Raw genomic sequence first — 21,736 nt, 5'->3', positions numbered from 1 at the left:
GCTGCATTTGGTCTTCATTGCCGCGTGCGGGCTTTCTCTAGTTGCGGCAAGTGGGGGCTACTCTTTGATGTGGTGTGTGGGCTTCTCATTGTGGTGGCTTCTCTTGTTGCGGAGCACGGGCTCTAGGCACACGGGCTTCAGTAGTTGTGGCGCATGGGCTTAGTTGCTCCGCGGCATGTGGAATCTTCCCAGACCAGGGCTCAAACCCGTGGTCCCCTGCATTGGCAGGTGGGTTCTTAAGCACTGCGCCACCAGGGAAGTCCCAGATTTCCCTCAATTTATCTCAACACCATTAATTACTTATTTAAAATTCCTTAACTGCAAGTCTTGTTCTTAAGTTTTCTAGTGGAAAAAAATGAGTCAGCCTGGGGTCTTACCTATCGTTTTCTTTCTGTTAACTGCATTGTCTGCCTTATGTCGCTTCTGTTACAGAAAGAAAAAAAGGTGTTAGTTTCAAAAGTTCTAGATGAATAACTGAAACAGCAAACAATAAGATCCAGCAAAAAACAAGACAAGGAAATCAACTGGCAGCTACACTAATGTCCTAAAATTCAGTTCAATGATCGTGATCCAGCATCACTCGCTAAATTCAGAGACTAACACCGTAAATGTAGATGCGGTTTAAATGCTTATGTTTTGGCCACAGCAAGGAAAAAACACTTTGAAGCATAAAACTTTCTACTCCTTGATTGTTTTAGATTGAACTAAAAGAACTATTCTATAAGATAAACTAACAACAAAAACAACTGAACTTATTTTACTGATAAAGAACTTTGGGGGCAAAGTACCTTTGCTTTGATTTGTACTACATTTATTCATTTACCTATTCCCAGAAAAATGTGCGTGCATGTATGAGAGAGAGGGGGAGACAGACAGAAAGGAAGGGGAGAAGGAAGAGCCTGAAAAGAGGACAGAGAGAAAACAGGAAAGAGCGTGAATGTGGCTGTAGCCAATGAATTTGGAGATATGCACTGAAGTATGAGGGAGGAGATTCTTGTAAAGTAACCTCAATGCTGCTACACTAGACAGCAATTCAGTCCTCCATTTGCTACCCAGACTAGCACGCTCTCAATGAGGATGTAAGGAACATCGGCAATAAAAATCAAAGGGGTTCCATAAACCTAACATCAGGAAATGCAGATTGAACTACTTCTGTTTCACTGTACAGTTCAGACACTGTGTGTACACATGCTGTCCCCAAAAATACCATCATGAAACTTGAGAGCCTAGTTAGCCTATAGACCAATTTTTCTGCCTTAAAAAATCCAAAGCAGCAAATAAGTTGTAAGTTACATTCAATAAAGGTTTTTATTATCTGAAAGCAAAAACTTACAAAATCTTCTACAATCTCTTTGATGCCTGCGATTGTTAAAATAATGATCAATGGCACCAGGGTGGTATATCTTCCTGTTGGAGAAACATCTGGAATTTGCTGGAAGATAAAGAGACCCAAAGCGGGAAGTTGGCACATTAAAATCCTCTCCAAGAAAAAGAAAATATGGCACACACTCCTCACTCCTCTGCAGTTCTGTTGCATTCATTTCTGTTACAAAGTGATTATCTTATTTTAAGAACTAGCTAAGTCCATTACATATTTTTAAAATTCTACCCAACGTCGTTTTGTGTTTGGATCAGAAAAAAGGGTTAGAAGTCGGATCCCACAGTCTTCTTTCAGTGCCTCTGTTCATAACTGCAATTATCCTTAAGAAGGATATACCTAAAGAAGTCTCCCTTTATGCAAAGATCCCGTTTGTTCAAGCAAACAGTAATTGGATGAAGGAGGCACATTTCATTCAAGTCTGATGACCCTTTCTTGGTTAAGCAAGATCTTATTTTGCATACAATTAAGGTTATGAATTCTAAGTAACTGTTTAAAACATGTCACCTGTAATAAGGCAATGAAGAGGAAGAAAGCATTGGCAGCTCTCCTGATCTGCTCGTACAAGAATCGAGGTAGAAACGTCAACACGCTGTACTTGGCCGTACTGTGAGGACAAAGGAAAACGCTGCTATCAGTTATGGACGTAAATTCTAAAAAACAGGAAAACAAAGTTTCCAAAATTACACAAGTGATCGTAAAAACAAAATATTTCAAAACTCAGGACAAGAACATTGCTGTGCTGGCCCTCTCCTACAAAGCTTCGTCTTGTAAAAAGATGAAGAAAAGATTTTCCTAAGAAAATCTTCTAATGTGATCTTTGTTTTCAAACTTTGATACATACATGTTCATTTAATGTCACACGGTGTAACCAGGGAAATGTACCCACCTTCTAGGAGCCTTGTGCTATGAACACACTAAGCATATAAACGATGTTTGTAAAGATAAAAGATACGTATCAAAGATCACAAAACAGAAAGAGGCACATGTTCCCAAAGCAGTAATATATGAACACAGAGAGAGGTGAAGCATCTACCTAGTAACTCACCCAAATCAAGGTAGAGTTGTTACCCCAGGATTGCTGATGCATTACAATTCTTATCACAAAGCCGGTGATTCAACGTAGAACGTCAACTCTATCAAGCATGCCCTGGTAACGGGCGTGTGGTTGACAGTTCAATGTGTCCCTCTGGATACTCAACACAGACATTTTATGCTCAACCACACCTGAATGAACCCCCCTTCCACACCTGAATGAACCCCCCTTCCACACATCCTTCATTCAGCCACCTTCACTCGCACTCCACTTCCACGTGAGACATCCTCTCCTTCCACACCGTGTCTCCAGGACTAATCTTGCCCTCCAACGAAGTTTGGTCCAATTCGCCAAGGCTCTTCTTCCTCCAAGTCACAGGGTGGTGTTTACACCTCCATAATATAGTCTCTGCTTTGCTTTGTATTATATTTATGTACCCCCAGAATAGATTCCGGGAACAGTACGAATGTTTACTTTGTTAAAAAAAGAAATAACAGACCCAAAATGGAGTCACTTGTGCTCAGCCCACATCATCAAACTGAGACTCAATTCCTGACCTAATTGCAGCTTCAGCCTGTTCCAGGAGTCCAATCTTAACCAGTCAGTCTGGAATCACCTGGTCAGCACTAGGGAGGTTATCAACTGATACACCCCAAAGGAATGTGACTTTGCCCCAAACAACTGACTCTTAGCTAGTAACTTCCTTGTCCCACTGTTTTTTACCTGTAAAAGTCTTCCACTTTGTACAACTCCTCAGAGCTACTTTATCTGCTCGATGGGATGCTGCCCAGCTCATGAATCACTGAATAAAGCCAGTAAGATCTTTAAAATCTACTCAGTTGATTTTTTTTTTTAAACAACTTCAACTTGGTATGTTCCTAGCACATAGCAGATAATCAACGCATGGTGAAATAATGGAAAGGCATAAACTGGGGACCTGAGGGATAAAACGAACCATACCTCCTTTAGCTGCTCAAAGGCTCATCCATAAAAGTACCTGCCAAGTCTCAGCTCACCTTATGAAGCCACCTCTTACCTGAAGCACAGTCTTGAGAGATTTTCTGGGTTTAAAATACACATTAATTAGAGGCACCAAATAGAGAGCCAAGAGCTCAGCAGACAGAGCACCTGAGGCACATGTACGTCTGTAACACCCGACGGTGACCAAACCTGGAGTGACAGAACGAAATGCCAGAACGGACAACTCGGGCTTCCCTGGTGGCTCAGTGGGTAAGAATCCGCCTGCCAATGCAGGGGACACGGGTTCGAGCCCTGGTCCAGGAAGATCCCACATGCCGTGGAGCAACTAAGCCCGTGAGCCACAACTACTGAAGTCCACGTGCCTAGAGCCCGTGCTCCGCAACAATAGAAGCCACGGCAATGAGAAGGCCGTGCACCGCAACGAAGAGTAGCCCCCGCTCACCGCAACTAGAGAAAACCACGCACAGCAACAAAGAACCAAAGCAGCCAAAAATAAATAAATAAAATAAATAATTTTAAAAAAACTGACAACTCAAAACACACAGCAGCCTGAGGCCATATGATGGGGGAGTGGGGAAGGAATGGGATGGGATGGGATAGCTCCGTGTACCATTTGTGGCCACTGCTGCAGGGAAGATCTGGTATCACAGCCTGGTGTTTTGCAATACACAATGATTAAGAGTCATCCTTAAGACAGAATTATTTCTAGCCTTCTGAAGGCGCTGTGATACTGTGACTTATCACAAGAAACATATACTTGGTCTTCATCCCAGTTACTGGCACAGAGCTCCTAAAACCCTTGGGGTTTCTGTTGTGTTGAGAGCAATAAAGGTATCTTTTGTTATGTCAATGAGATGACTCATGGAAAGCCCCTAGGTAACCTAAGGATGGGAGCTGGATGCCAGGGGAACCAACCACATGATTGGAGGGTTGAAACTTTCAGTCTCACCCCCTCGTAAGAGAAAAGAGGGGCTGGAGATTTCAATCACCAACAGCCAATGATTTTATCAATCACATGTTTGCAATGAAGCCTACATTAAAAAACCAAAAGGACAGGTTTGGAGAACTGAAGACCCAAGGGAAGATCCGATGTTGCCATTTAAGTCTATAGACCATCTGCTGGCAGAATTCCTTCTTCCTCAGGGAGGTCAGTCTTTGTTCATTAAGGCCTTCACCTGATGGATGAGGCCCACCCACATTATGGTGGGCAATGTGCTTTACTCAAAGCCCACCAATTTATTGATAAATGTTAATCTCATCCAAAAGGCACCTTAAGAGAAACACCTAGAGTAACGTTTGACCAAATATCCAGGTGCCCTGGCCCAGCCAAATTGACACATAAGATTAACCATTGCATGCATATCCCGATTCAGTGGGTCTGGAATGGGTCTGAGATTCTGCATTTCTAATGAGTTCCAGGTGTGGTCTGAGGACCACACAGAGGGGCAGCTACCCCCTGAGGAGGTAGATGTGTTCAAGTCACCCATCTGAGTTCAATCCTGCTGAACAGTATAAAACGTAACTGGATGGGAGGCATTTACCATCACTTCCCCAGGGGAAAGAAAATGTATAGGATGAAAGGGGTGAATGAAGAGCTTCCCAGCAGAAGCGTTTGTTCACCAGCTGAATTCATTACCCCAGAAGATTCCCCCTCAAACTGCGTGTGTCAGCCTCCCTGATGGCTTGGCTGCAAGCAAATCTCAGGCATTTAATGAGTCTGTAGGGCCTGGGGCACGGCGACCAGGAGAAAACAGAACTGTTTCCCATGCTTCACCCAGCTTCCCTGTAAATATCTGTTAGATCAGTGTTTCCCAAAATCGGGTGACATGGAGAATGACCAGGGGCTTGTCAAAACTCCATCCATCCACCCACCCATCCTTCCACAGGTATTTACTGAGCCTTATCCACGTACCAGGCACCGTGCCCAGCACTGCAGGGAATCAAAGGGTCACAAAAGCATTATCTCAAGGGAATTACATTCTAGAGACAAAATGCCACTTTAAAACCAAATAAAATACGTGGCAGGATAGACAGTGAAGAATAAAGTGGAGGAAAACAGACCAGGGGTGGAGGACACAGAAGGGGACACGGGGGGGGGGGGGGTGAGGGGGGCGGGAGCAGGGGAAGAAGGTATTTTCCACAGTGATCAGGGAATGTGTCACTTAGAAGGTGACCTGTGAGCAAAGGCCTAAGGGAGGTGACAAAGCAGGAACCAGCCACGTGGACGCACAGGGGAGACATCTGCAGAGAGAGGGAACAGCGCGCCCAAAAACGCTGAGAGGGAGGGCGGCCGCTGTCCTCCTGCTGCAGGAGCAGGGAGGGGACCGGGGGCGGAGCGATGGGGCTGACTCAGGCCCTGCAGCTCATGCCCACACTGGCCTTTCTGTCTTCAGGAGACAGGAAATCTCTGCAGGATTCCGAGGATAAGACAAGGTCTGACGACAATACCAACCTGCAAACATCTGTCCAGGCACCTGACCCAGCAGGGAAGGAACCTGGCTACGTGTGTGGTGGACACGTTCCTCGTGGAAACTTAGGATGTGGCGAGTATGGGAAACAAGCATCAGAAAATAGGGCCTGGAGACACGTGGGGCAGGGGCTCCCTGCCTGTCACAACAAAAGCACTTCCAGAATCTGACCTCCGGAGGGCAGCCCCGGAACCAACCCCGGGATGATGTCTGAGTGCAATGTTCCAGCTGGGAGAAAAAATCCAAGTTGATGGCTGTTCTCCAAAGGCAAATCTAACAATGCAGTAGCTGCTCAAAAAGTAACTTCTCTGGATCACAAGCCTGCGGAAACCCAGGAACCAAACTAGCTTAACACTCACCTTCCAGATGTGAACAGTAACCCACACTGGGGTGTTTTCCTTCTCTGGCCTCACATGGACAAATACATTTCTCGTACGTGCCCAAGGTAGCCTAAGCATTCAGTGTTTACTGGAAGACTGGGGGGCCCCTTTAAACCCCTTCACAGAAGCTGACTCTGTGAGCTGACCAGTGGCTCCATGACCATGTTCTGGGAACCCTCCCCCTCCCAGCTCCCTGCAGGAGACCTTCCACCTTTCTGCTCGCACATGTTCACTCAGAAAGGAGTTCCGGATTATTGAAGGTAGAAGACACGGCCTCAGATGGCCATTCATGTCCTCATAAACAGCTTAATTCATTTGTCCCTTAAGAGTACATTATACACTAACCCCTAAGAAAGAAGAAGAGCCATGAGACCAGTATATAGAAAGCCCCCAGGGGACCCCGACACTCCCATTGACAACGGGCCTCACCACACACCTGGGACTCGCCCAGGAGGATGTGCCGACAGACAGACTGCCGCAGACAGGTCCTCTCCCCTGCTGTGGACTCCTGATGCATTGTCAGTCACCCCTCCCAAATTATATTCTGGAAATCTTGAACGCAAAACTCCCTGATCACCAGAGCCCTTCCATGTCAAGATAGGCCCACCTCACTAGAGAGTTTTACTTCATTTTACTGAACTACTGAAATTTTACCAGTTACAAAGAACAGATTAATAAGCTCATTTCCAAACGTGGATGTGTTTATTTTCAACACTTTTCCAGTTTCTTTGTCTACAACTGGAAAAGATGTGCTAGATACTGCCTGGCCTCATAACCTGTTCCCAGAATGCAGTCACTGGACCTGGACCAGTACTGATGGTACTATAATTACTTACAGCACTTTATTATAGACCGTGCAGGCTGAAAAATCAGCCTGTTCTTTACAATACACATCCAATGAGAAAAATGGGTTGAGTCCTAATCAATCAGCTTATAAATATACCTTTGGGGCTTCCTTGGTGGCACAGTGGTTGAGAGTCCGCCTGCCGATGCAGGGGACACGGGTTCGTGCCCTGGTCCGGGAAGATCCCACATGCCGCGGAGTGGCTGGGCCCGTGAGCCATGGCCGCTGAGCCTGCACGTCCGGAGCCTGTGCATCCGGAACCTGTGCTCCGCAATGGGAGAGGCCACAAGAGTGACAGGCCCGTGCATCGCAAAAATAATAATAATAATAAAACATAACAAGAGGTTGCAAAATATACAGTGTTCTGATGGAAAAAATAAGAATTGATGTGTAAAAAAAAATGTTCCAGTAGAAAAATGAGACAGGAAAAATAAGTTATACTAGAAAGGAGACAAACATGATATACTACTTCACTAATCCATCCTGAAGTAAATAAGTTAAATCTTCATCTATAAGAAAATTCAGAGAGATCTCTTCTAAACCTAACTTAGAAATACGGTGGAAACCACCAAAAGAATTAAAAACAGTGGTTGCCTTTGGTGGAACAGAACGAGAATGGGAGAGATAGGGCTAGAAGCTACTGATTTTCATGATAAGCTTCCACAGTATTTGAACTTTTAACTACCTTCATCTATTATTTTAATAAATATTTAAAATAAAAATTAATAGTACCAGGTGTAACTGTCAAGGGGCCATCAGTTCTTGGATGTTGAGCTAATTTCAGGAATGGCTGTACATAAGGAGCTGTTTATTAGAACATGAAATTAGGCTGAAGACCTAGTTTACTCGCATACTACTTCCCACCACAAAATGAGATCGTTGTACTCGTATCTGATAGTAATCCCTACGATGACCTCCTTCCACCAGCAGCAACTGGGCCCCGGGTCACGGATAAAAGGAAGGGAATTTTAACCTGCCCTCCATGAGTCTAACAAGAAGGACACGTCAGCCTTGCACCCAGAGTACAAAGCGTTTACACTCTCGTTGCTTTGAGAAGAGCAGTCTGGCTTTCAGGACGGGAGTCTTCACCCTATAACTCAGCCCCCGGGAGAAATGAGAGTCAAGTTCCTCCCCCTTAAATGGAAGTCACTTTATTCTGTAGCGTATTTAGCTCTTACTCAGTTCTCTTGCTTCCTTCCTTTCATCCTCTGCTAAATTCCTAGAACATCTTTCTTCTTCTCATCAAACCACATCCTTCTCTTCTGAGCCAACAGCCCAAGGGGTCACCTTCTCTGCAAGATTTTCTCTATTCACGTCTACCCAGCGCACAATCATTTCAATTGCGTGCGTGTGTGAGTGAGTGTGGGCGGGGGTGAGGGGTAGGGGAAAGGGAGCAGGGAAGGCAATTCTCTCTCCTCTGACCGTTGAGCTCTAGGTTGGCCACATCACATAAGTATTCCCTTAAGCCCCTGTGCTTGCCTTGCAGGTGGAGAGCCCAGAGCACACCTCAGACCAGCAGCAGCACGGCGCCCTCTGCTGGCCGGTCGTCACCGCAGTGTTTCTGCCAGGTAGACCTCACTGCCCCATCCAGTCTGAGCCAGACCACGGTCCTCAGTCGTTCTCCAACAGAAGCTTCAATTCACCCCATGTTCAAAGGGTTCAAATCCGGGGGAGGGGGGACAAAACACACCAACCAGGAAGCTTGAGCTGTGAGCTCAGATCAAGGTCCGCACAACATGAAACTGTGTCAGAACGTGGCTACAGGAAGCAGGAAATAAAAATACGGTGGGACGCACATATGGCCACCTGACCTTTGATAAAGGAGGCAAGGATGTACACTGGAGAAAAGGCAGCCTCTTCAATAAATGGTGCTGGGAAAACTGGACAGCTACGTGTAAAAGAATGAAATTAGAACACTCCCTAATACCACACACAAAAAGAAACTCAAAATGGATTAGAGACCTAAATGTAAGACCAGACACTATAAAACTCTTAGAGGAAAACATAGGAAGAACACTCTGTGACATGAAACCACAGCAAGATCCTTTCTGACCCACCTCCTAGAGAAATGGAAATAAAAATAAACAAATGGGACCTAATGAAACTTAAAAACTTTTGCACAGCAAAGGAAACCATAAACAAGATGAAAAGACAACCCTCAGAATGGGAGAAGATATTTGCAAACAGAGCAACTGACAAAGGATTAATCTCCAAAATATATAAGCAGCTCAGGCAGTTCAATATCAAAAAAAAACAACCAACCCAATCCAAAAATGGGCAGAAGACCTAAACAGACATTTCTCCAAAGAAAATATACAGACTGCCAGCAAACACATGAAAGGATGCTCAACATCGTTAATCATTAGAGAAATGCAAATCAAAACGACAATGAGGTATCACCTCACACCAGTCAGAATGGCCATCATCAAAAAATCTACAAACAATAAATGCTGGAGAGGGTGTGGAGGAAAGGGAACCCTCTTGCACTGTTGGTGGGAATGTAAATTGATACAGCCACTATGGAGAACAGTATGGAGGTTCGTTAAAAAACTAAAAATAGAATTACCATACGACCCAGCAATCCCACTACTGGGCATATACCCTGAGAAAACCATAATTCAAAAAGAGTCATGTACCACAATGTTCACTGCAGCTGTATTTACAACAGCCAGGACATGGAAGGAACCTAAAAGTGTCCATCGACAGATGAATGGATAAAGAAGATGTGGCACATATATACAATGGAATATTACTCAGCCATTAAAAAAAACGAAATGGTGTTATTTGTAGTGAGGTAGATGGACCTAGAGTCTGTCATAGAGTGAAGTAAGTCAGGAAGAGAAAAACAAATACCGTATGCTAACACATATATATGGAATCTAAAAAAAAAAAAGATTCTGAAGAACCTAGGGGCAGGACAGGAATAAAGACACAGACATAGAGAATGGACTTGAGGACACAGGGAGGGGGAAGGGTAAGCTGGGTCGAAGTGAGAGAGTGGCATGGACATATATACACTACCAAATGTAAAGTAGACAGGCAGTGGGAAGCAGCCACATAGCACAGGGAGATCAGCTCGGTGTTTTGTGACCACCTGGAGGGCTGGGATAGGGAGGGTGGGAGGGAGATGCAAGAGGGAGGGGATATGGGGATATATGTATATGTGTAGCTGATTCACTTTGTTACACAGTAGAAACTAACACACCACTGCAAAGCAATTATACTCCAATCAAGATGTTAAGAAAAAATAGGGTGGGAGACAAGGGACCCCAGCCTCCATCCTCGCTTGCAGGTCCCTCTCCCCCTCTCCCCCTCCCCCGGAGCCCTCCATCAACCTTTGCAAAAGCAAATCCCATCGCTTCTTAAAACCGAGTCAAATCTCTTGTCAACGTCTTAACCACTGGCCAATCCTGAGGTCATGAGATACTCTGGCCTTTTCTGAGCTAAGAGGAGGTGGGTATGTGCCACCCTGCAGGGAGGAATCGGAGGGTGGCGACGGGACCATTCTCAGCTCCCCAGTCCTGTTTTGTTTTTACCCAAATCTGACCCTTATAGTCCTTACCAACACGCCAGGACAGTGGGGCTCACACAGCTGTCGGGGAGGGAGGTGCCAGCCAAGGGGAGAGCTGAGCAAACACCCAAGTCGGTTCAGGAAGGAGGATCTTGCACGGAGGGGGGTGGCGCTGGGACGAGTCATCTCAGGGACACCACCTAGCAAAGAGCCGCCAGGGGACACGAGCGGCAGGGGGAGCTCACAAGTGAAGCCCAAGGACATCGCTGTGACAAAGAAAACCACCGGAGCATCACACTTACTCGCTGCTGGATGGATGTGGATGGAAGGCGTCCGAAAGGATAAATGGGAAGATAGTGGTGGCTGTGTTTGCAAACAGTTATAAAAATGTCAGAAGCTTCAATTCACTTCTTGTCCTTCTGTTTTCAGCTTTTTAAGCAGAGATGTAGGTCCTGTGACTATCAGAGAAGCAAAGCTCTTCTAAAAACCCACAGGTACCAGGGTCCTTGCCCCTCCAGAAGCGAAAACAAAGCAGCAGAACACAGGCTGCGTCCCCTATTGTCCCCTCTCGTCTCCCCTCTCGCTGTACCCGCCGCCTCCCTCACCGTCTCTGCCAAAGCAGCCTCCGCACCTCCTCTGCTGCGGCAGCCGTTGGCCTCCCAGGAAACCTAATAAAACATTTATGCGGTTTCAATCCTCTGCAGTGGCCGGAAGGTCAAAGCCCCCCCACCAGGCACAAAGCCCCCTCGGAACAGTCTCCAGCACACACTGAAGTCACTGCGGCCAATCCAGGCTGATCTCTTTACTTCACTGGGGTTTTTCGTTTCCCCAAAGGTTTAAAAAACACTAACACGTGTTCCTCAAGGAAGCAAAGCCCAGCGGGCCCTCCACTGGGGCGCAGTGACCCACATGTGGCTCCCTGGGTTCTCTGGGCCACGGGGCGGGGGGTCAGCTCCCCCCCCAACCACCAGGTCGCTGCTCCTGTCCCTCCCCCCTCCTCTAACCATCCCCCACCAGCCTGGCTCCTTCCCTCTGAAGTTGTGCCCCTCCCCCTGCCGTGGGGAAAACAGGACTTGATTCACCTTGACCCCCAGCTCACTAGCTGCCGCTGCTCCTTGGGCCTCAGCCCTTCCCGTCCTCTTAGGAAGGGACGGTTCTCCTGTCCGCGTCCAAGTCCACGGGCTGCCCCTTTAACCCCGGGCGCCTCCACCAGGCTCTCGTACCATCTGATGGTCCAATACCTCAGCCTTCCCCCCGGCCTTCACTGCTGACCCCTCAACCTTTAAACATGCTCACGACTCTTCCGGGCAAGATCTATTTTCATATAAAATTGTGCCCGAGCTTCTCCCCTTCGCCAGCCTCTCTCTCTTCAACGACTTATCTCTGCGGAAGGGTCCCTACCCACCTCCCTCCTCAAAGGGCCGCCCTTGGCTTCTGTACCCTCCTCCCCGGGTACCATGTCCCCTCCTTCGCTGAGGGGCCCTTAGACAGGACCCTCTTGTGCAACAGCCCCAAGCGTCTTGTCTGCTCACTTCTGTATCTCAAATCGCTACCAGTGCGTGCACAGTCACCAAATCCACCTCCAGCCTTGACCCCTACCACAAGCCCTCCCTGGACCAATACATTTACCTCTGGATACACCTGCCTGCCCATCCCAGACTTGCAAGGTCAGTGTGGTCCAAACTGATGGCTCCGCCTCCCGTTTCCCATTTGGTTAGTGATTCTATGATGGGTGCCAGCAACCACGCCCAGGAGTCCAGAAAAAAAGCAAGCAAAAATAGGAGATGAAACAAGTGACAACAGAGAGGTCAAGTGCCCCCAGTGAACAGAAGAAGAGGGTGGAATTCTGTGGGGATTCTGTTACTTAGAAAAACTAAGAACAAGTTCATGAGCAACAACACAAAAGTGAACAAAAAGAAAGCAAAGGCTGTACTATTACATCAAAATCAAGTCTAAGGCCAAAACAATGAATAAGGCCAAATACTACATAAGGCCAAAATACTAACTGGAGCCATGTCACCACCAGTATGGTAAATTCTATGTATTAAGTGACACAGCACAAAGCATGTCAAGCAAAAATCAGGAGGGAGTTGACCCAAAAAATTTGTGACAGTCTGGTAATAGCATTAGTCTCCTAACTGGATGGGTGAGAACATAGAAGAATGTAATGTAAAACTCTGGAGCCTACAGAGGATCTATTTCCTCCCAGATGCAGAGGGAGACCTGAGCAAATCTCTCACTCCTAGTAGCAGGGAACGAAGCAACAGAGAATCCATGACACATTCACAGACCACCTGCAACACCTGCCAACGGGCAAGAGAAACAGGTCCCGCCTGCCTCAGGCGCTAAGGACAGCAGGCGTGGGAGCTGCAACAGGAACTGGTCAACAGGTCAACTGAACCTGTTCCCCCAAGCCAGGCCACGGACTCAGGACACAGTCACCACAGGATTTCACAGCCAGAACAGACCTTGAAAGATCTACTTCGAACCCCTCATTTTACACAAGAGGAAACCTAGGCCCGGAAGACAGGAGGCTATGGCCAAATATAGCTGCACAGGTGCAGGAGAAGATGCAGCCCACGGTCAAGGGCAGCTTGAGACCCAGGACGACGGTAGAGGGGTAGCTTGCATCCAGTGTGTCACAGACCCAGAGAAGATTGCGTTTTAATAGTCCCCTCCTCTGTGTGGCAAAATTACATTCAGTAACAATCATGAAACTAAAACATATAAAATTGACCAGGAAACAGCAAACACTGCCTTTATTAAGTCTTATCTAATCATGCCAATAAATACTAAAACCATAGTACAAGAAAAAGCACAACTCTTTGTTATAAAGCAGAAACTAACACACCATTGTAACGCAATTATACTCCAATAAAGATGTTAAAAAAAAAAGCACAACTATCTGTTCAATCATTTTTATATTTACGGAACAGTTTGAATTTTGATCCTTTGGTTATAGGCTGCTACAATATTTACGTCAATAGTTGTCAAGTAACTCATAGGTGAAATTTAACAAAACCAAAACATCTGTAAAAAATATAATTTAGACAACTACCGAATCATACCACTAATGTTAGCTTTTTATTTTCTTGATTTGATCTCCAATTTGCAAACAATGAATAATTATGAAAATGTTTCAATTTTAAGATTTTTATTAAATCTAGTCTGTGTGCACTGGGGGCCAGAGGGTTATCTGGGACTGCTCCTAATTCCCATGTCGAATATAAGATGTATTTAAAAGTAATAAAAATGTGCTAGTTTGAAGCATATATGTGTATATATTTTATTGCTGACACTGCAGACCAATGCTGGTGCACAAGGACAAGGCACAGCAGACAGATTTTTAGTTGGTTTTACCGTTTGCACCTCGGGCAGATGGCTCCTTGGTCCTCCACAAACTGTGGGGTTCAGGTGAGTTACGTACCTTTTTCCTGCAGGTTTCCTCACCTGTGAATTGGTGATTCCAGCTCCACCTTGCCCACACCTCCCTTCCGGCCTCTCCTTAGGGCTGCAGGCTCAGATGTGGGGGCCAGCCTGGCCCCCTCACCTGGGTGCAGTCTGTACCGCAAGGTGAGCCTAAGAGGAAGGTGCCGTGGTAGTGACAGTTACACACGGCACAACCCGGGAAGAACACACCAGAAGGCTGCGCTGGGCCTTCTGCTCCTGGAATTCCTCTTCTAAGAGGCTGAGGGTGTGAGCCAGAAAGCAGAGGGGAACTAGCTGATCCAGGCCTGGATAACACATGTGGTCCCTAAGTCATCACCCGCACCCAAACCCACCAAAAAACTAAAGCAAAATGGGAAAAGAGACAAGTCACCAATGCCTTGCTTTTCCATCATATCCCCAACGGCAGCTCAGTGACTGGTGTGTACTAGAGACCAAAAATAAATTTGCCCAATGAGCACATTTTAAACTTCAGCTGATAGAAATGACTAAGGGTGCCAGCTATCATATTAAATCCCAAAGGCACCTGCATTTGAGGACAGACATCAATCTGTTAAGTCTGAAGAACTGACATTAAAAGCATTTAACTCAGCGCCCCCCTTTCAGGAGTACTTTATATATAAAAGCAAAACATCAAAGGCACACAAAACACAAATTTCTGAGGCTTAAGTAACTGCTTTGGGGGTTCGGTTCTGTTCAATAAGCAATTAAGTAGGAAGGGAAATCTTAGAACAACATGTTCCTATTTTCTGTTCAGTTCTGACCTTCCCCTGTGGAAGAAAGTCATTCAGTGCAGTGCTGCGGGGCTGGGAGTGGACTGGACTGCCAAGGGGGTGGGAGATGTGAGACAAGAAGGGCACTCTTCTTAAGAGATGTGGGACCCTCCTGTGTAAACCATAATGGAAAAGTATATATACATGTATAACGGAGTCACTTTGCTGTACGGCAGAAATTAGCACATTGTAAATCAACTATACTTCAATAATATATATATATATATATATATATTTTTTGGCAGTACGTGGGCCTCTCACTGTTGTGGCCTCTCCCGCTGCGGAGCACAGGCTCCGGACGCGCAGGCTCAGCGGCCATGGCTCACGGGCCCAGCCGCTCCACGGCATGTGGGATCTTCCTGGACCGGGGCACGAACCCGTGTCCCCTGCATCGGCAGGCGGACTCTCAACCACTGCGCCACCAGGGAAGCCCAATAATATATTTTTAAAAAGAGAGATGTGAGGGCCTCCCTGGTGGCGCAAGTGGTTGGGAGTCCGCCTGCCGATGCAGGGGATACGGGTTCGTGCCCCGGTCTGGGGGGATCCCATATGCCGCGGAGCGGCTGGGCCTGTGAGCCGTGGCCGCTGAGCCTGCGCGTCCGGAGCCTGCGCGTCCGGAGCCTGCGCGTCCGGAGCCTGTGCTCCGCAACGGGGGAGGCCACAACGGTGAGAGGCCCGCATACAGCAAAAAAAAAAAAAAAAAAAAAAAAAAAAAAAAAAAAAAGAGAGATGTGAGACCCAAATCTTAAAAGACTGAAAGGCTTTAGCAAGGAAGGAGAAAGCACCCCAGGGAAAGCGCGTGATTAAAGGCCCAGGGAGCACCTCGCTGCAGCCAGAGCACAGGAGGAGAAGGAAGAGGGGGCGATGGACCGGGAACCCAAGGGTAAAATGAGCACAGCCTTGCACACCTTACTGAAGATGGAACACAAGTAGCGATGGTCCCTGGACAAAGAATCCCGGAGCCTTCACTGTTCTAGAACAATAACCACCTGGAAGGGAAGTGGTTGAGGGGTAGGGGTCACTGTAACAAGTGGAGAAAGAGAGCCTGAACCAGGGCAGGAGAAACCACCTGCTTGACAAGGCAGGTCTGGTTAAAGCCCATGCCCAGTCCCACCAAGCTTCTCCCCCAGCCTGCAATTCTCCATCCTGGTCCAGGAATATCCCAACTTTCCCAGGACCATCAGGGGAAAATGGGTAAAGTCGACGGGAGAAATAGGGAAGAAAATAAGTCATTTGAGTTTCCTTTAAACTTTTATACCTACTTTGGAAAATGGTGCTTTTTTGTACCATGGTACACAGCAAGACGTAAGATCAAGCACAGAAGAATCAAAGGATGGAGACACCATAAAAACAATGACAGCTTGATAGAGCCCTGAAACTCCCTACAATGGTGGAGAATTACTATTTCAAAGGGCAGTAAGACGATCACATAGGCGTCTGGAGTAGACAGATTCAGAGAGACAGGAAATAGAACAGTGGGGTCAGGGGGCGTGTGGGTGGGGAGGCTGGGGGGATAGAAAGTCTTAGTTTGGGAAGATGAAGAGTCCTGGAGATCGTTTGCACCATGACGTGAGTGTATTTGACCCTACTGAACCGTATACGTAAAATAATGAGGATGGTAAATTCTATGTTACATGTATTTAGCACAATTAAAAAGAAAAAAGGGAAAGAAAAAAAGCGATAGGCCTACATGACATATTATGAAGGACCGGAGAGGCAATATCCATGGTGCATCATGTTCTGGACATTTTCACATTTGGAGCCTCACGTGACATCACAAGAAACCTTCAAGGAAATGTGCTTCCCATCTGACAAATGAGGAAATGCAGCCTCAGGGAAATTACTGGCACAGGTCACTCAGCCAGAAATCAGGAGAGCCAAGACCTACAGACCAGATTTGCTTCGTCCATTTTACTTCACTTTGATTGCCTTTCCTCCTCTGGCTATTCAAAAAAAAAAAAAAAAAGTTTACACTGAGAGTTTTTCTGTTACTATTTTTCCAATAAATACTTAGTAATTTAAAATTCTCTGTGATAACCTCAGGCAAACACTAAAATTAAAAATCCGGTTTAAGCAAAACGACGAAAATGTTTGTGTTTGTTCCTTACATCTACTCAGCCTACTCAATGTGCACTTTTTTTTTTTTTTTTTTTTTTTTTTTTTTTTGTGGTACGCGGGCCTCTCGCTGCTGTGGCCTCTCCCGTTGCGGAGCGCAGGCTCCGGACGCGCAGGCTCAGCGGCCATGGCTCACGGGCCCAGCCGCTCCGCGGCACCTGGGATCTTCCCGGACCGGGGCACAAACCCGCGTCTCCTGCATCGGCAGGCGGACTCTCAACCACTGCGCCACCAGGGAAGCCCTGTGCACATTATTTTTTAATCTCTACTAACACAACACCAAACCTGGTGGTTTGTTTTTTTTTTTAACTCAGTGATTATATACAAAGTTTAGTGGAAAGTTATTGCCAAACATACTATCTAAAATGCAAATGACAGAAACATCAAAATTCATAAGGCACTCAGCCAGGCACTGTTTACAGTGTTTTCTGCATATTAATTCAGTAATTATGCATATTAATTAATTAATCTTCACAATACTCCCGTGACACACGCACTGCAGGACGGGTGACAATAAGATCGCCTTCAACAAAACCACCACGTGCTAGTTCCCAACAGAAATCCGAGCCCCACCCCAGACCAAATAAACAGATTTTTCTTATGCAATGTAAGGTTTTTTTTAAAAAAAAAAGATCTATATATCCTCGTCTCTCCAACCATGCGACAGGAGACGGGAAGCACAATACGGCCTGTGGAGTGTAAGCGTGAAGTGACCATCGGCACTGATGCTGTTCTGCAAAGATTCCACAAAAATGCATTTGATCATTTATGGACTACATCAACCTGGCAAAAAGGTTTTAGAGACAATTCACTTTTTTTTTTTTTAAGTTTACTGAAGTATACTTGATTTACAATGTTAATTTCTGCTGAACAGCAAAGTGATTCAGTTATACATATATGTTGATATATTCTTTTTCATATTCTTTGCTATTATGGTTTGTAGGATATTAAATACAGTTCTCTGTGCTGTACAGCAGGAGCTTGTTGTTTATCCATTCTATATATAATAGTTTGCATCTGCTGACCCCAAACTCCCAATCCATCTCTCCCCAACCCCCTGCCCACTCAGTCAGAAACTATCTTCAAAGTCTTACTAAGCAGAGAACACATCTCAGACGTTACAACAAAGCTCTATCACTCAACTACTGCTCTATTCATTATGTTATAAACATTATTATTCCACGGACATATGTGGACCCATTTTTAGACCATTCTAATTTTTTAAATACCCGATGTACTTCAAAAAGTAAACAGCATATGAGTTTCTCAAAAAGCCTAGACATTCTTACTGTAATCATTTTTTCTAATTGTAGTATCTCAAAATATCAAAATTCATGAGGTCCCTTAGCCCAACAGTTCAAAAGAACATGCAATGCATAATTGATTTATCTTGAGCTGCTAGGTGAGAAAACATACTTGGCTGTGAAGAACATTAATATCTGCGAACTATTTATATAGAAAGTATTATGATTTAAAACTGAGCTAACTTTCTTATAAAGCAATCCACTATTCCCAAATCCTTAAAACATCAGGGGTTTGTTTCTATAAAACACTTATTTTATTCCATAGCAAACACCAGCACTGTATTAAAAATAGCTTCTGGGCTTCCCTGGTGGCGCAGTGGTTGAGAGTCCGCCTGCCGATGCAGGGGACACGGGTTCGTGCCCCGGTCCGGGAAGATCCCATGTGCCGCGGAGCGGCTGGGCCCGTGAGCCATGGCCGCTGAGCCTGCGCGTCCGGAGCCTGTGCTCCGCAACGGGAGAGGCCACAGCAGTGAGAGGCCCGCGTACCGCAAAAACAAAAACAAAAAAAAAATAGCTTCTTGTCTAGGTAAGCGTATGACATGTGAAAAAATTTTTGCAGCACTGTATTGAGCCCATGAACCATCCAAAGAAAGCTACTATCAAATGGACCGCAAATCTCAAAATACATGGTCCTCAGAACTTGGAATTAGAAACATGAAAAAATGGTCAGTAATTGATGAACAACGTGAAGCTTTCTCAACATGCCCTCAGAGTTTAATATGAGCATGTAGTTTTGGGGTTTTCAGGTACAGTTTTTTTTTTGTTTGTTTGTTTGTTTGTTTGTTTTTTGGCAGGTACAGTTTTTTTTTTTTTTTTTTTTTTTTTTTTCCGGTATGCGGGCCTCTCACTGTTGTGGCCTCCCCCGTTGCGGAGCACTGGCTCCGGACGCGCAGGCTCCGGACGCGCAGGCTCAGCGGCCATGGCTCACGGGCCCAGCCGCTCCGCGGCATATGGGATCCTCCCAGACCGGGGCACGAACCCGTATCCCCTGCATCGGCAGGCGGACTCTCAACCACTTGCGCCACCAGGGAGGCCCGGTACAGTTTTTAAGGGCAAAAATATCATAGATAACTTCTCCAACCCTCAATGGAGACAGATGTTCCTTTGTAGGCAAATGAGTTATAAGCATTAAGTGAGCATTTTGGGCGTATGTGCACGTGTGTGTATGCGTATACGTGTGCACACGCGCGCACGCAGACATTTACACAGAATGGAGGAAGGAGATTGGTAAAGACATCAGAAGGAATCTCCCATGATGTTTTCTTTGGCCTTGGAGTTTCCCAACTTCATAATATTGACAAGACTGGGCTTATAAACATGGTTCACCCATGTCAAGACCTCCATACAGAGAATAACTAGGTATATACGTGCACACACACTCCCTCCTGTCCTTAAAATTATTTCTTCTGCAACATCTAAGGAAACATAGTGAAGAAAACTTTACTGAAATCCTAGTGGCAGCTGTCCAGCCAAACAGTAACACTGAGAGAAGTTATTGTTTCTGTTTGCCCTTTTGCCATAGTCATTTATGAGGTAATTCAATTTATACTGATCAACCCTAGAATGATTAATGATTTGTAAAGGTAACAGGAAACATTAACAGGAGGCGGTTTTAACAGAGATGGAATACGGGGGAAGTTTGACACTACTCAGCCTCAATAGCCTTACTGTTTTCAAATACAGAGCTCTATTTTGGGCTTCCCTGGTGGCGCAGTGGTTGAGAGTCCGCCTGCCGATGCAGGGGACGCAGGTTCGTGCCCCGGTCCGGGAGGATCCCATATGCCGTGGAGCGGCTGGGCCCGTGAGCCATGGCTGCTGAGCCTGCGCGTCCGGAGCCTGTGCTCTGCAACGGGAGAGGCCACAACAGTGAGAGGCCCGCGTACCGCAAAAAAAAAAAAAAAAAAAAAAAAAAAAGAGCTCTATTTTTAAATTGTCAGAGCTTGGTAACACATTTCATATGCTAGACAATACTTCTGAAACCTCCACTCTTTACAGGAGCAGAAATAAAGGAGTCATTTTTTGATTGGATAACTTAAGGAATATTCCTGTATATAACTGCATCAGCCAGAAGGGTCCCAGAAACAAAGTAACGCTGTCACCTGCCCCTTTAAAAGCCTTCCTCTCTGCAGCTAACTCACCTCCAGGAGCCTGGCTTTGCTCGGCACCTCAGGCATCATCCACATCGTTTCTGGAAAGGCACACACATGGCTGGTAGACTTTCTGCCCTTTGCACGTGCCTCACCCATGCCCGGATGCCCTCCCAACGTGAGCCACTACTCACCTCCAACCCAGCTCACTGGTCACCTACCGTCAGCTTCACCCACACCCACTCTGCTGCGGGCCTGCCCTGCAGAGCCATGACCCACGCCCAGCCCCGGAGCATCACTCTTTGACAGTCAGGGGCTGACGTGCTTCCCTAACACAGACCAGCGCAGGCTTGGACACGGCGCTCCAACCTCCTTACTGTCATGCGTCTCAGTGCTGCTGAGGCCTAAGGTCAAGGTCAGACTGGGTCGGACCAACAAACAGGTTTTCTCCAAGGAAAAGAATCTAGGTGCTTCCACCCTGGGGTGTAGGAGAAAGGTATCAGAGCTTATATGTACGTGTACCTCCAAAAATGTAGCTTCAATAACCTTTACTGAATGCCCCAAGACCCTCTGTAACACAGCTGAAGGAGAAGTTCCCCTAACAGTGGGGGTCAGGGGATGCTGTGGACTGAACTGTGTCGCCTGAAAATCCCTATGTCGAAGCCCTAACCCCACCTGCATCCCCCATGACGGTATTGGAGATGGCGCCTTTGGGAGGTGATTAAGTTGAGATGGGGTCATGAGAGTGGGGCCCCCATGATGGCATTAGTGTCCTCACAGGAAGGGACACCACACAGCTTGGTCTCTCTCTCTCTCCCTCTCTCTCTCTCTCTCCCTCTCTCTCTCTCTCCTCACCATGTGAGAAGGTGTGCTCTGCAAGCCAGGAAGAGGGTCCTCACCAGAACTTGACCATGCTGGCACCCTCATCTTGGACTTCCAGCCTCTAGAACTGTGAGAAAATGCACCTCTGTTGTTTAAACCCCCAGGCTATGGTATTTTGTCCTGGCAGCTTAAGTGACTAAGGGAGCAACAGAGGTGCCCTCCCCTGGCCGTTCTCTCGGCTTATTACCGCATGTTTCAGTGTCTGCGTCCAGCTAGGCGCACCTGTCAACTAGACTAGCTCTCCCAAAAAGAACAAGTGGCTTCAGAAACAGGCAATGGACTTCCCCGGTGGCGCAGTGGATATGAATCCGGCTGCCAATGCAAGGGACACGAGTTCGAGCCCTGGTCCGGGAAGATCCCACATGCCGTGAAGCAACTAAGCCCGTGCACCACAACTACTAAGCCTGTGCTCTAGAGCCCGCGTGCCACAACTACTGAGCCCATGAGCCACAACTACTGAAGCCCGCACACCTACAGCCCGTGCTCCGCAACAAGAGAAGCCACCGCAATGAGAAGCCCACGCACCACAA

The 21,736-nt window shown here is 46.5% G+C and overlaps 1 protein-coding gene across 1 annotated transcript in view; it reads right to left on the bottom strand.

Moving 5' to 3' along the window:
* The window catches only part of LOC132477650 (phospholipid-transporting ATPase IB), a 451,641-nt gene that overhangs the window by 421,503 nt on the left and 8,402 nt on the right, over positions 1 to 21,736 (bottom strand). Inside the window, exons 2-4 of the mRNA XM_060080119.1 lie at positions 1,886 to 1,985; positions 1,334 to 1,432; positions 378 to 423 (exon numbers count right to left, since the gene is read on the bottom strand). Of these exons, the coding sequence (XP_059936102.1) occupies positions 378 to 423; positions 1,334 to 1,432; positions 1,886 to 1,985 (245 nt within the window). The remainder of the gene's footprint in view (positions 1 to 377; positions 424 to 1,333; positions 1,433 to 1,885; positions 1,986 to 21,736) is intronic.

Source organism: Mesoplodon densirostris, chromosome 17, assembly GCF_025265405.1.
Source record: "Mesoplodon densirostris isolate mMesDen1 chromosome 17, mMesDen1 primary haplotype, whole genome shotgun sequence".
Classification (NCBI taxonomy): domain Eukaryota; kingdom Metazoa; phylum Chordata; class Mammalia; order Artiodactyla; family Ziphiidae; genus Mesoplodon; species Mesoplodon densirostris.
Note: the sequence above shows the minus strand (reverse complement) of the source record. Positions and strands in the feature narration are given on the sequence as shown.